General features: G+C 34.8%; 1 protein-coding gene across 1 annotated transcript in view; it reads left to right on the top strand.

Moving 5' to 3' along the window:
- Positions 1 to 3,787: 3,787 nt before the first annotated feature.
- LOC101867774 (contactin-associated protein-like 4) overlaps positions 3,788 to 15,571 on the top strand; it is a 231,076-nt gene continuing 219,292 nt past the window's right edge. Inside the window, exons 1-2 of the mRNA XM_034073093.1 lie at positions 3,788 to 3,839; positions 4,450 to 4,581. Coding sequence (XP_033928984.1) covers positions 3,788 to 3,839; positions 4,450 to 4,581 — 184 coding nt within the window. The remainder of the gene's footprint in view (positions 3,840 to 4,449; positions 4,582 to 15,571) is intronic.

Raw genomic sequence — 15,571 nt, 5'->3', positions numbered from 1 at the left:
TTGTAAAGGGAGTATGTTCTTCCCCTGAAGGTGCATGGAGCCATGTCTGATCTGTTCTGGGTTCTGTGTCTCAACCAAAGAAGAAATAGGTTTTATACCCCTAATTAAGTCATTTTTAGCTGCAATAATTTGTAAGATGCACTGCACACAGATAGCTTTTCCTTTTCCTTTTTAAAAAAAACAGCCTGAATCAAAACTTGAAGCTTTGCAATCAGAAGACAAACTGTACTATCCTGCCTGTACTGGAAAAAATTAAAAAAAAAAAAAATGTTAAGACTAGTAGTTACACTGCCTTTATTTCTGACAAGCATTTTTTACTCAATGTCACCCACATTATAGAGACCTTTGATTAAAAAAAATATATGCAGTAGTATTAGCAGGGTTTGAATTTTATGTTGTCTTACATATGGCTAAATATTATTCCAAGTATCATTTTTAGTGTACCCAGCATAATGCGCCTCTGTTCATTTATTTTTGGTCTTTCTGCATTTCTGCTCTCTGCAGTCTCTGTAGACAATTACAGCAGTGTTTTTCTGCAGGGCTGCTAATAATGTTAGGAAGCAGATTTTACATGATCTCGAAAGAGCTCAGTTTTCATTAAAAAGATACATTCTCCAGCTGCATAATAGACTAGATGCTGTAAAGACAAACCTGTAATACCAGTAAAACTGCAGCAGATGGCACTAGAAGGAGGGTTAATCAGGGTCATGAGGAAGATGAGAGGATCAAGAAAACTGAAATAAATAGGATGAAAAGGAAAGAAACGTTTTACAATTGTATCTCTCTTTCTTCCATTTCCCTCCCCCTCCCCCCCCCCCCCCCCACCCCAGTCTCCTGAAATAAAGAGAAAGTGGTAAAGCTGGTTGGATGCAGAAAATGTTGGCTTGATAGAGCTGGATTAGTGAAAGGTGAGATGCAGAAGTTAGTAAGTGAATTGCTAATTTCCAGCTTGGTTGCTGGTTTCCAAGGACTTTATGGGAAATGAGGAATTTACTGGGATGGATTAAAACAAATATCTTCATTCAGCCAGTATTGTTACAGTTGACATTACTTACTTCCATTCTTGTGCTTCACAAGCAATATTTGTTTATTACATTTGTTTTCACTAAACAATATATATAGTGAATAATGATGATACAATGAAAATGAAAATAATTGTTCTCGTGCAAATTATCCCTTCTGCCAGAGGCAGAGGAAAGTGCATTCCCTGGCCTATATCTTGTAACTGTCTTATGTCTTTATCATCTTTTAAAATTGTTTTACAATTCATAAACACATCACAGGAGTATCATTAGCATGAATTTGAAAGTGTTTTCTCTTTATAGACAAAAGGTCAGAGTAAGAATAATTTTTAAGAGGAATTATTTTTCTATCAGTTTGAGTCTGCTAAGAAAAAAGACTTAAGTCCTTCATTTGTAAATGAAAGCTGCCAACACCAAAATTAAATTATTTCAGTTTTACACAACCAAATTTTGCAGATGTTTCAACAGTGAGAATGAATCTATAACAAACCATAGTTGTCTTTCTGGGCACTTGAAGTCTTTCTTAATACATACATGCAGATCCACTGGGAAAGATCCTTTATCAAACCAGTTGAACAAAATGTTACGTTTCTAAGGGAAATAAAATGAATAGAATATTTGTCACACAGGGGAAATTTCAAATATAAGATATGAGAAAGAAAACAAAACACTGAAAGAATGAGGGAAATAAGAGTCCACCATGAAAAGACACTTGTAAAAAAGCTATGCATCCAAACAGGAGTGGAAAAGACTTGCTCAAGTTCCACAAAAAGGAGCTCAGAAATTAATAACAAGCCTGGACATTGAATAGAAGAGAAATGGGAAATAAGATGCTGGAACAGAGGCAAGATTATATCAAGCAGAAACATCTCATGGACGCAGGAGAGAGATATTTCCTGATGCAACAGCAGATAAGAGGTTTCAATATTCTGGGTGAGTTAAGCTATATTACTTTATGTGCTTTCTAGATACCACAGATTCATCCCTGAATAAAGAAGATAATTATCTTCACATTCTTGATACATACTGTTGTACAGACTTCTGTAATACTACCTATCCATACACAAATGTATGTGTACATTTCAGGATATTATTTTAAGACTGTTTTTTCATCATTATAAAAGTACATTACATCCATCTAGATATTTACTTGTAATTCAGACAAAAAAAAAAAAAAAAGGTGACTTTTCTGTGCCAGATGTTATTTTTTTTCTTGACTGAAAGCTTTTTTATAAGACAAATATTTACCAAAATGACCTTGGCCTTTTTACTGAATTTGTGTTACATTACCAGAATAACAATTCTTCCTAATTCAAGCCCTGTGGTTCTTAGAGTTAATCCTAAACAAAGCTACTCCATAGAAAGCCCTTGCCAATATTTTATGTGATATTTGTCCTATTTTTAAACATGAAATTTTGTCTAGCTTCAGAGTCCAGGCCGACCTCATGGGATATTCTTTAGAGATGAGATGCAGCACAAGGAATATTTTTATGCTCATATTAATTTAGTCAGAAGATCAATATTAACTCAAGGAACTATATAACAAAGAAATCCAGCTTATGGACAAATTACCCTATAATTGTACTAAACTCTGGAAATAGAGTTAATAATTTCAGAGAAGATTCAGGAGAGCTTATGATCTACATAATTTTTAATACTGTTTCTTTATGTCTTTTTCACACAAACAGAAGTTGGTACGGAGGAGAGGAAGGCTGGATGCTCAATATATTATGTTAACTTCCCCATAATCCTTGTGCCCAGGATGGTCAGAAATAGGCCTTTTTAATCTTAATCAACTTGATTTGGTTGTTTTAAAAAGAATGTAACTAAAATCTGCATTAAGCACCATTCAAAATATTTGTTGGTTTTTTGTATTTTTATTCCTGATATTTTGGTTGAGCCTTGAATACATTTTTGCAAAACCTAAGTTAGGCTGGCTGAGGTAGCATGAAACCAAAACACAGCTTACTCTTCCTTCTCTAGTTGAATCAGAGCATTCTTCAAGGGTTAAAGAAATTGATCTAAATAAACATAATGTTCAGAAGTTTCTGAGGCTTAGTTCACGTTTCTTCTCCATCCCAGAGCTGTTCCTGACACCAAACCATTCTACATGGCAATCTGCACTAAATTGCATAGTCTCTGCAACACACAAGAAGGAATTTCAGCAGTATGCTGTCTAGGGTCTGACCCTCCAATACCAGAATCCTTTTGGATGGAAAAAACTGTTGGTATATCTGAGCATAAGAACTAGGAAGACCTTTTGTAGTGCATCATCACAGTATTTTTTGCCAAACATAGAGACAGCTCGCACAATAGAAATCTTCCAGAAGCAGAGCTGATGGAGCCACTGATGTGGTCCTTTGGTGCAGCCTTTCCCCTCATTAATTTCAGGAATTCTCTAGTAAGAGTGGACTTGAGGACTAGACTTGAGGACTAGACTTGTAGACTATATTTTTTTCTATAGTTAACATAGACAGCAATTCAACCTATTTTGCAAAAACTCTTTGAGGATGTAGTTTAAATATAATGACCTGAAATTGCTCTAAAGTTTGTTCCAAATGAAGTTCTTTCCAAATGTAATGGAAGTGCAAACATTAGGACAGTTTAAGAAAGCTTCCTTTTTCAAAAGTGTAGGAAGCAAAATGTGCTTTACTTGGGTAACTGGTGGCTAAAGTCTTTTGGGAAAGATTGGCACAATCCTATTTATAAATGTTTATTTTTAGCAGAGAGCTTAATAGCAATAAACCTGACCAGGGATACTCATGATGCAGTTTTCTGAGGTGCAGCCGATCATTTGGACCTATTCTCACTTCACAAGTAAAACTAGACTGTGCTTTTTACTTTTAAGTTTAGGTTCTCTACGACAGGTAATATACATTCATTCAGAAATCCTGAACTTCTAGTGCTCTTGCAGCTGAAAGTGCACAAAATTGCCACACTAAAATCCCACACAGAAAGACAGCATGTGCAGCTAAAGCTTTCCTCAAAAAAAAAAAAAAAAAAGGTATTAAAAAGAAAAGCTAATGACAAAGAACTGACCAGGGCAAGCACCAAGCAGCTGGGCCTCAGTGCTCATGTGCTGGCTGCTCTGCCTCATTGTCTGGCTTTCAGCAGAGCCCACATTTCCTACCTGTCACCACCAGGGGTGTCCAGGACGCGCTGCGAGCGTGAGTGAGGCTTCAGCCACCGGGCGGTGTGGGGAGCCTGGCAGTTCAGCACTGAGTGATTCTGTGAAACTGAAGGAGGGATTCTCGCTGCTGCTCTGCATAGATTGCTGTTGTTACAGGGAAAAGCAGATTTGGAGGTGTGTGCGTGTGTGTGAGGAGATGCGGAGTGCATCTGATTGAGGTGTCTGGCCCCTGGGAAGCACTGTGAGAAGAGGCAGAGCGAGGCAGCGATAAGAGGCAGGAGCAGGACTGAAGTACAGAGCAGCTGTTTCCTAATACTCTGATTCTTCTGGGTGCCTCCGTGAACATGGATTCTGTCACTGAAATCTTCTTGAAGCTGCTGTTTCTTTTGTCTGTTCATAATTGGCACCTGGCAATGGCAGGCAATAAATGTAAGTATTGCATGCGATTTAAAACTCAAAACACAGTGTTCTGAAAACTTTGGGATATTTTATTTTCATGTATAATATTTTTGATAAAAATGCTTATTGCTTTCAAATCATGACAGCAAGTTGCTAGGCTGAAAATATTCTAAAATCCTTCTAGAGATTTTTGTCAAGAGTCTCTGTACAGAATATTGTTTTTAAATCTTACCTAGTCTAAGTGTATCTGAAAGCATTTTGCTAAGCATGCATGTTCAGCCCCATTTTAATTTTTGTTTTCTGTTTGTAAATGCAGCATTTTCCAAGGAATTTTGTCTTACACGAAAATTACTGTCAGTTTTCTATTGTGTACTGTTTCAACTTGGTTTTTAACAATTTATAATTTTGAAAGCTTGCAATCTCCTGAATTAAGCTGGCACACAAATAACTAATGGGCATTATTGTGCAGTTCAAGAGCAGTACAAATGTAACAGGGAAAAACGTGGTTAGCAAGACTTTATACTGCATTGCTTGCTTATGGAATATTGTTCATGCATGACTAAAGAAGAGAACACTATCAGTTCCAGAAGAAAGTTTTTTTTGTTTTTTTGGTTTTTTTTTTAAATGATTTAGCTAGTAGTGTGGTCTTGCAAAATAAACGTAGTGATTACAGTTTTAAAGACAGTCTGCTATCTAGGAAGCAGGTATGACATACCTGAAAATCTCTGTTTTCAGTGCTGAATTAGATTAATTATCTTTACATAAAGAATAAAAGTTAAAACTTACCAAAAAATAATTTTCATGGATTTTATCATTCAGTAGTAGTTTTGAGCTATTTTTGATCAATTTGATTCAGCTTCAGCAAGCTGAAGGATTTAATTTTGCATGCATGTGATAGAACAGTAGCCTAAATGCCAGATGCTCATGATCTTAACAGAGCATATTTTCTCCCTTTCCTGTTCAGACACTGGTTGTGCATCACAGGAATGGGGAGGGCAGGAGCAATGCGTCTTTGGGAAGAAAGTGCATGCCAAAGCAAGAAGGAATGTTCAGGAATAACCTTACAGTCCACTGTCAGGGGACAGCTCCCTGGAAACATTAGGGCAATGGCAGAGAAGTTTGAAGTGCCCAAAGGATCTACAGCCAAGGGGTTTACATATGGATGGTTTGTAAACTAAACATGCTCCCATGAGCCAGACGTTCACACTGCAGCACCAAAATGATCTTGTGCTGTCATTCAGTAATGATATCTCATTTGATACTCAAGTGCATATTGTAGCCCTGAACATGAATACTAAGTTCCTCTTGTTAAACACCCTACTGCAATTCAGCCACAGCTTTAATTCTCTTCATCATTCTGCATTGTACAGTTTATGAATACATCCATTTTCACAAGACCATGATAATTGAATTGCACATTAATAGCATTTGGCAGGAGGCACAAAACTAAATCAGTTGCTTACAGGGAGGCATATTAAAACCGTTGCAAAAAAGACTTGCATTACACAGTTATGCAGTAAAGCACTAGAGGTCACTCTTACAATTCAGGAAGCAAGGTTTGAGAAAAAGGCTCAAGCTTCTTCCTAATGCAGAATTATGAAGCATAAAACAAATCAGGTATGAAATACATTTACTACTGGCCTTCCAAAGTACTTCTCAAAACCAAGCCAAGCTTACAGTATAAAAATGAGGGACTTGAATGAAGCAATTTTCCACATTTACTTTAGTATTTATTAATGTGTAGTATCTTTATTTATTAATAATTCCTAAATCCTGTGTCAAATCACTCATCTGAACTCAGAAAGTAAGAACTCTTCCATGCTATAGGCAAGGAAAAGTAAATGAAATTATTTAAATTAAGGAGCAAGTGTTAACTTGATGAGAATTTGGCCAATCTAATGCATATTACTCCTTTTCAATATCTAATCTGCAAGAAAAGAATCCCTTTATATATTATTTTAGGAGTGAGCATTTCAGATGGAGAATTAGTCGGGTTTAAAAGTGACAGTTTCCATCTCAGTTATCAAAGTATTAATTGGTTAGTGTGCTAGGTTTCATAAAATGACCTTAGGAGAAATTTTTTTTCATAATTACTGCTTACAGTAGGTACAAACAGCAGCCGTGATCTATTCCCTTGACCTTGCTTTGCTCCCTTTTTTTTGAGAAGTTGAGCAGGAAGTGAAATCCGTTTCAGTAGCAGATTCTACTCAGGGCATTAATGTATTCAGACAGGTTTACAAAACCAGGTAAAGTTAGTATTCTTGCATTAATTTTGATGGTTAGATTGTCCAGTAGGGTGCCAGTCATTTAAAAAAAAATAAAAAATTAATAGGACTTTTCAATGTTCTTCCGCTAAATTAATTTATTTTTCTTCATTAATTTTATGGTTATTTCTTTAGTATGATATCCTGAATGCCAAACTTCTGCCTTCTTTTCCTTCAGACCCACTGCCATTAAGACCAAAATGAAAACCTTTACACTTTACCTTGAAGTGTCAATGTTGATGCCACTATGTCAGTTTTATTAGAGAAAATCTATTAGATCAAAATTAGATCTGTTCTAATTATTCCTGTCTTGAAAGAATAAAAATACTCCTCTTTTGAGTAAAATGATTTTTAGGTTCTTATGTTACCTGAAAGTGACAGACTTGACTACCTAGCATGTAAAAGGTTTTTTTTATAATATAAATGTGGTTTTATTTTGGGTTTGTTTGCTTGCTTTCTGCTGAAAAATAACACGTTTCCAAAAAAGAGCAGTAATAATTCCTGCTGGAAACGCAAACATTTTAAAAGTTCTGTAGTAGTGCTGCCTTGTGCTTTCCTATCCTTCCTTCCTCCCAAAGAATTGCACTACCAAAGCAGTTGAAAGAAGTTTGAAGTGCACAGCCCCAAATAAGTAACTGTATAAGGTCAAGTGTGAGTTTTAAATGAAGGATTAAAGTACATATTCCTGCAAGATTTTATTTTATTGGGAACTTTCTCTACAGCTGTAAATCAGCAAGTTACTAAATCAGCCCTTGAGAACTTGCCAGAAATTTGTACTCTAATAGGTGCAGTACTTTTTTTTTTTTTTTTAAACTCTGTAAAACTAAAGTGTTGCACGAAACATAATTAAATCCTCTACAGACATCAAGTCAGCTGTGACTAAAAGTGATTAAGGTTAATTTTGATGGTGAATGGAAATAAAGAGAACACATTGGAGACTTCCTGTGTAAATTCACACCTCTTTATACCTGCTTCTCTTTGTTAAAACTTTCCAGTTTTACAGAAGATTTTATCAATTCAGATTTTCATTATTTTTTTTCTGCAGTAATGATAATTTATAGAAATGCAGGAATTTTTATTATTGTTATTACTGTTATTATGATTTCTAAATATCAGTGATTTATTTTTCTGTTAATGCTACAATAGAAAACCTATTCTAAAGCTGACAGAGAATGTCTGTTAATGACACTGAAGTTTTAAAATAGAGGACTGAGTGAACACATATGTTGATTATGTTATCAGGTGCAAGTCATTGTACAAGTAATATCCAGAGGGAAGAGATTACTTGCTATAGGGAACATACTGGATCTTAATCTAAAAAATAATTTCATTCTGGTGTTAATCATTAGTACCAAACAGTTCCATAGACTGTTTGATGACTTATGGAGTCACATTGAAAAATATACTAAAATGCTGTTTACCACAAACAATTTAAATTAAGGTGTAATTCTTTTATCATTAGTTTGTGGTCGATATGAAGTGTAGAGGAACTGAAAGTAGAAACTTCCTTAATCGTCTTTTAATCTCATTAATATTTATCTTTTTTCATTATTATCAGTCTCTGCTCTGTAATAGCAGTGGTGACCTCTTCAGAGACCAGCCATGCCTGGGCAATTATTTGCATGAATAAAACATTACAGACATCTCCAGTATATTTTGCATATTTTTAGTACAGTAACATCAAAAGGTTGTACCGAGATCAAATCTAAACCAATACCAATCGAAAAAACTGTTAAAATTTATTTCAGACTTTCAAGGTTGAGAATTCACAGAAAGGCCTTGGGTTGATTACACTGAGTATAATCAGGAATTTGCATCCCAGAACACTAGGCTCCCAAATTCCCATGTACATTTTGTCTCTGGGCTCAGTCAGTGGGATGGATGGAGAAAATCTGGTTATGATTGATGGATAGTGACAGACAAGTAATGACATTCTCAAAGTATGTTAGAATAAAACATAAACCGAAAACGCAGTAGGTTATATATGAAGCATATTGTCAGTCCTAGTAATAACATTTGCATAATGTGTTAAGATATATAGTGTTTTAGTTGTATATGCATATAAGGTACAATGCTCAACTTTAGTATTTTTATTTTCTGCACTGCAGTATAAAGCAACAAATAGTTTGTCATATATTAATATATTTCATGTGATAATATATTTACCAGTATTCTGTCTACTGCTTCGTCTTCGTAGCTTCTAAAAGTTTAGCTGGGAGAAGTAGGTCACATCTCTCTGCCATCCATTCTTACCCCTGCTGCCTCCCACCCCAAAAAAGCAAATCAAAGAACACTTGAATGCTTGAAGAGCATTACATGTTTCAAATATTTATTTCCTAAATAAATAGGCCCTGACCCTGTAGTTTGCTGCTACTTGCAAGTGAGAGTTACTATGCAGTATTGCACAGGATTACAGTTCTGTTTTTTGTGAAAGATAGAACTGCTTCTTAGTACTTTTAAATGTTTATTGATTGTTAGTTGCTCTCAACTAAGAAGGTGACAACAGAAGTGGGGGCAGTGAGATCCATCAGTAACTCAAAGGACTCTCCTTCGTAGAACACATCGGGCAATTTGTTAGGCATGATAAAGAAATGCCAAATACTAAAATTAGAATGCAGGTTGATGACTCTAGAAGTACACATTAACTTAAGAGGTTTCTGAAATGAAAAGTTTAAAATTTCTTTTCCCTCTCAGTTTTCAGTCTTTTTACAAGGAGGGGAAGAAAAACTAAAAAGAATAATGATAACAGTGATGTCACAAGTTTATGTATAATTGCTTGGTTTTATGCAGTGATAAGTAGGACTAATATTAAATAGTTTGAGTAGATTAATCTGGTAGTTCTTGAATATAAAATACTTCTGGAAACTTGCAGCTTCTAACTTTGGCAGTCAGGGTCTGTGATTGAGTTCTACCTTAAAAGTTCAAAAAGAGATTATGTGTATTTCAGCATACAAACATGCATTACATAAATGGCATTATGACAAAAGATGTCTCTAAACTTGAAAATAACATAAAATATATAAGGGACAGTATGTTGTCATGACAAAAGTGGTCGTGTTTTACTTTTTTTGTAAAAAAATGGTGCAGCTTTAACATTAAGATTTAACCAAATGTGGTTAACTGAAATTATGACTCTTCAGTGTTTTATATTTAAATATTCAGTAGTGCTTAGTTATCTGCTGACTGTTTGTGTTTTATATATGTACAAGTGTAGTATAGCAGACTGATGTTTGTCAAAGGAATATTCTGAAGGTCTTCTATCAGACGAAAACTATGTCAGTAATCTTGAGTTAAATCTGTGAAATGTAGAGGAGGGTTGGTGTCCAATAATTTATTTTTCAAGAGACAGTTTTCAACATTTATTACAAGTTTCTATGCTATTTTTTAGTAAGCAAAATGTAGTCTGGCCTGTGAGGTAAAAATGATACTGTTTATATTCTACTTAATGAGTATTTTCAGTGCAGTAATTTGAAAAGTGAATGAAAACCAGGAAACTTCTGACATCTAAAGTAGATTATAATTATTAACTACAGAATTATTATTTAAATGCGATACTCACTTAATAGAATAGTGAAGAAAACTACTGCTAGGGTTTTAAATCTCAAAGGATAGAGAAAAAAATACAGTTAGGAAATCTATCCAGCTGGGGAGCTGGTCTAATTACTTTTTAATAAGTAGATCTCGTTATTTGGTTGTGCTCAAGAATAAGCTATTGCTTGTTCCTTGCTGTTAAGAGTGCCTGTTTGTTTCTATAGCAATCTTTCAGCAATTAAAATATTTACATACATGGTCTTGAGGGAAAGTTAGATTAGAAACAGCATGCTGGAATATTTTAATTTACGTTTATTACTTAATATCACTCTTTATTCAGCTGGTAGCTGAAGAAGCTCTTGCTCTTTTTAAGGGCTTTATCTGTCTACTTTTAAATCTAAATAGAAAGAGCATTTCAAAAACTTATGTGGTTCCTAAAAATATAATTTCATAAAGATTTTTTTTTTTTTACCCAGCTGTATCTGGTTGACCTGATCAGTTATTTTGAAAATATACCTTTAAGCAAAATTTTAAGCAACAATAAAATAAAGTCTTACAAAGTATGTGATTAAGCAAGGTGTAAAAATTTGTTCTTATTCAGATGCCATAACACCTATTAAACAGCCTCAGTAGGAGAACAAAATGAGTAATTATTATTAGAGAAGAAGAAATCTTGAACAAGATAGCAAGAGTAAGACCTTCAAAGGGTAACATGCACTATAAATATGATGCTGTCGACAGGCTGAGTTACATACGGGGAGCCTGAGTCACTTTGTGCTGTTCCCTCAGTTATATTAGACTGGATATGCTCAGTATGGATATTCTGCAACTATGTGAAAATTTTGCAGGAAGGAGAGGGGATATTATGAATTATAGTAAAGGTCATATGATGTTTACTGCCATGTAATATTAACAATAAGATACTGTTTTGAATCTGAAAGACATTTAGAATTAGAAATAACTATAGGGGAGCAGAATTTTCACTGCTTCGGGTATTAACAAATGCGCATTACTGTTGAGGTATATGATGAATTTTCCTGCAGAGACAGGAAAATTGGGATTTACCTATCTAAAATTAAAAATCTAAGAGTTGGATATTTGCTTCTAAGCTAACTAAGTCCCTTTTTACTCATATGAGAGAAAAAAAAATATTTCTTATAGGAAAAAGTCATGTAGAAGATGGAAGGAAAAAATAGCATGCAAAGTTAGTTATCCAGTATGAGGCGATTACAGTGTAGAAGTGCCATTTGCCTTGTCACTGATTATGACTCCGAGTCTAAATAACTAGGTCAGCTGTAGGCTTTGTAGACATAAAAACTTATATGACATGTGTGTCAGTTCCATCAAAATACCCTTCTCTAATTACTGCTGGAAAAACGTATAAGAAGCTGTACTGACTGTCTTGTGTGAAAATCACTGGCTATACCTAATGTATTCGTGTTTGGTATTGAAGCTCCTAGCCTGGCTAGTCTTTTAGGGTAGGTGGATTTTCTGTGATTTGTGAAGGGTTAAGGCTGCTGCTGTTCACAGTCCTAGATAAAATACAGGGTCTAAGTGAGGAGATGGAAAAATCCTATGAGTAAGAATGTATTTCATTCCTGAAACGAAATACACAGGTATTTTGGACCTTACACAATGCTCTAGTAAAGAGAAAAACTCATTAACTTAAATAAACTGGAATTGCACGTTCTGCCCACCTGGGGCAATCGGCTGTGTTTTAACCCCAGTCTTGTCAAAATATCTTAAATATCTTCTCTTTTTTTTTTCTAAAGAAAGCATAGGGTAAAAAGTGACTTACAAGTAAATCAGCATTTCTTTTCATAGAACAGTAATAAAATAGATAAAAGTATTTTGTTACGTTTATAGTTATTTTAAAGCCTGTCAACTATCCATCATCTAATGATGGTTATAAACTTACTGCTATACAGGTTAGGAAGTCCTTTTATGCTCCAAGCCAGCAAACTGGATCTCACTGTAACTTCTTCGCCAGATCAGTCACTGGATGTTTATCTACTATGCAGCAGTATAATTTGCAATAGTTTTGTAATCATGGGGAGGCTTACCATTCTTTTTCTAGAAGAAAACCATAATCTTTATTAACTAAAATTTTTATTTAAATTAATGAAAAATGACACTGTGTCTTGACGTTCTGATTCAACTAAAGCTCGTAGTAGAATCAATTGGAGCATCCATTGGAGCTTTGCCTAAATAAATATTGAATAAAAGCTTTAGAAAGAATGAGCTGAATAGTCATTCAACAGTGGTATGCTGCATAGTCTGAATAGAACAGGTGTCTATTTACTTTCTATGTACCATGCTTTTTATGTACTAGTCCTTTCATTTTGCTTTGGTTGGAAAACTCAGACACAGAACTGTGTAACAAACAAGAACTGCTCATTTGTACCTTCTGACAAAAAATAAACATGGGGAGAAAAAGACACTTAGAATTTTAGCTATTTCCTGTGGTTAGAGATTTTATATGTCTACAGTGAAAAAGTACTGCTTTGTTTTCATGAGCAAATAGTAATTTTTCTGTTTTTTTTTTTTAAGAACAGCGTCAGGATGATTGTTTTTAATTTTCAATGGTAAAATAACTACTCAAAACTTGGCACTTTCAGGAGTATCTGAATGCAGCAGAACACACAGGAGGTTGCTGAGCTCTGTCCTCCAACTGACAGAGTGTGTTGTGGTAACTCTTAGTTTTATCAGCCTGAATCTGGAGTTTGTAGGGCTGGTTTTCAGCTGTACCATGCCAGTGTGCTGTGGAGCTCCTCTGTACCCTGCAATGATTGCATTTTTGTCCGCAAGCACAGCCTGTCTCAGAGTCTGCTTTTCTTCACAGTAGACATGCCCTCAAGTAATTAAGACCAAGAACAGATCTCTTGGAGAAAGGAGGGACCATTATAAAACTTGTTTGCATAATTTTAGCTTGTTTACTCTTGCATCAACATGTCTGTGCATGTAAATGTACGTTACTGAATATGTTTCTTTCTCTGTAAGACAGAAGAAACAGTGCCATGGTGGTTTGTGGTCTCATTTCTTAATGTATTCTTGGACAGTCATGAGGACAGTGATCTCTTTCCTTCCTGAGGGTTCAAAAGACCCTAATCTATACTCAACTGCAAACTTATTTTGACTTTTGTGAACTGTGATTATGTCTTATATCATTCATGTGCAGTATAGTTCTGCTTTACTGAGTCCTGAGTCATTCTTTTTGATCAGGAATACCAAGAATTTAAAAGACGAAGACTGGGGGGAAAGATGATTGATGTGCAAGCACCAATGTGAACTATTCTTTGCTGTCTCTAATGAAGGATTGTTATTTTTGAAACCTTTGAAAACTGTTTACGTCTATTTCCTAGCTTACAGGAGTCCAGAAGTGGTTAGATATTCAGTCAGTCTGTCCCAGATTTTGAGAACAATGAGTGAGGTATGGAGTCATCATTATGAAATTGATTTCTGTTATGCTTAGGATACTATTGTAGACACTAAGCTTTTTCACACCATCTTGTGTCATGTTTTTTGGCGGGGGGTGGGGGGAAGGAGAGGTGTTGGGAGAGAACATAATCCACCAAATCTACCATGGCAAAAATTGCATTCCTTCTTCTCTCTCTGTATTTTGATTCTTGGGAAGAGTGGCAATGTATTGTCTGTAAATATTCTAGAGAAGGATTGAAATCTAGGTAGGGATATTCTAAGAAAGGTTGAGAAATTTTAACAGAGAATTCTCACCTCTTGTAAAGTGTGTATGTGTGACGAGTGTACTGAAGGGGCTAATTTCTGTTTTGATAGTTTTAATATGTTTTGTAACATATCAGTGGATGTGTTTCTGAGATACTGCTGCAGTGTCTTAGAAAAATGTATGTTGAGTAGAATCAAATTATGTCAAGTTTCAGTGTGTGGTTGTGCATACTTAAATGTTACAGAGTGAAAGGCATGATTCAAAAATCTGCCAAGAATCTGCCAAAGCTACTGTCAGGAAACTAATACTGTGGTAGCTTACTGAGGAATAGCATTTCCTCATATGATGTTCATAATTACATGTTTGCTTTTATAGTCATATTTATTTGTATCCATATCTTGTTGAATGTTTTAATTGATTATTAGGAAACTCAGTATTTTAGAGATTAATTTTTCATACGTTGTTTTTTTGATAGTATTAGAGGTATTATGATTTACTGATTCTATATGTATTTTATTATTTATAATACTTCTGTGGCTTTAATTAATGTAGAAGTACATTTGGAAAATAGCATCTCAACTTGGATGTGTCCTTTTCTCAATCATTCAAGTTTGATAAATATAAAATAATCTAAAACCTGGAAGACCCAGACTCATGAGGATTTGGAGATGTTCTTGGGATCTTTGCCTTCCTACCCTGCTACTTGCTAGCGGAGATTTATATGTAGGAGGAAGCAGTATTGAAGAAGTCGTTCCTCTGACTTTAAAACCCCACTGCTAAAACCGTGTTAAAAACGCTTGAAATAATATACCATTTCAGTCAGAAAACTCATGTACTATTTAGTGCAATATCGTTTTTCAGAATAAAACACTGTAAAATACTGAATTTTCTAAAAATGTAATTTCTTGTAAAATCTGACCATATAAATGGGTGGTAAATGTCAGTAAGTGGTAAGCACTCAGTATGTTACCCACATGGAACATAAAGAGCATTCAATTTTATAGTATCCTTTAATGTCCTAAAAGTATTTGAAGGATAGTATCCACTTTAATTTATGCTGACCAAATAATACATTGTAATTTTGCATACAGTTAATCTTTTCATCAGTGAGAAATCATATGCCAGATCAGAGTGTGCTATCTGTATTAGTATATGGACTTTCTCAGGAAAGAGGAATTGTTTTCTTCCTTTAGACTGAACAGAGATTTTATTTTCAAAGCCTAACTACAAGATTCAGAAGAAAATCAAATATTCTCACTCCCATCCCACTAGACAACTCTCACTGTCATCGCACTGGGGGGTGTGAGAGAGTGTCTGTGTGAGGCACAGTTGCCAGCTGGGGTTAAATCACAACAAGGATTTAAAACTTAATTCATTGGCTTATAAAAATTTACAGTTGCCCAACATGCAGAAAATATTCACATTGGTTTGTTTTTTAATTGACTCTGGTTTAGTCTTCTTTCTAGGCTGAAATTTCCCGTAGTATGAAATAATGTTATGTGATTAATCAAAAGAAAGGTTTGCAGATCCAGTGCTTTGTCAC

Source organism: Melopsittacus undulatus, chromosome Z (genome assembly GCF_012275295.1).
Source record: "Melopsittacus undulatus isolate bMelUnd1 chromosome Z, bMelUnd1.mat.Z, whole genome shotgun sequence".
Classification (NCBI taxonomy): Eukaryota; Metazoa; Chordata; class Aves; order Psittaciformes; family Psittaculidae; genus Melopsittacus; species Melopsittacus undulatus.
This window is presented reverse-complemented; position numbering and strand designations above follow the sequence as displayed.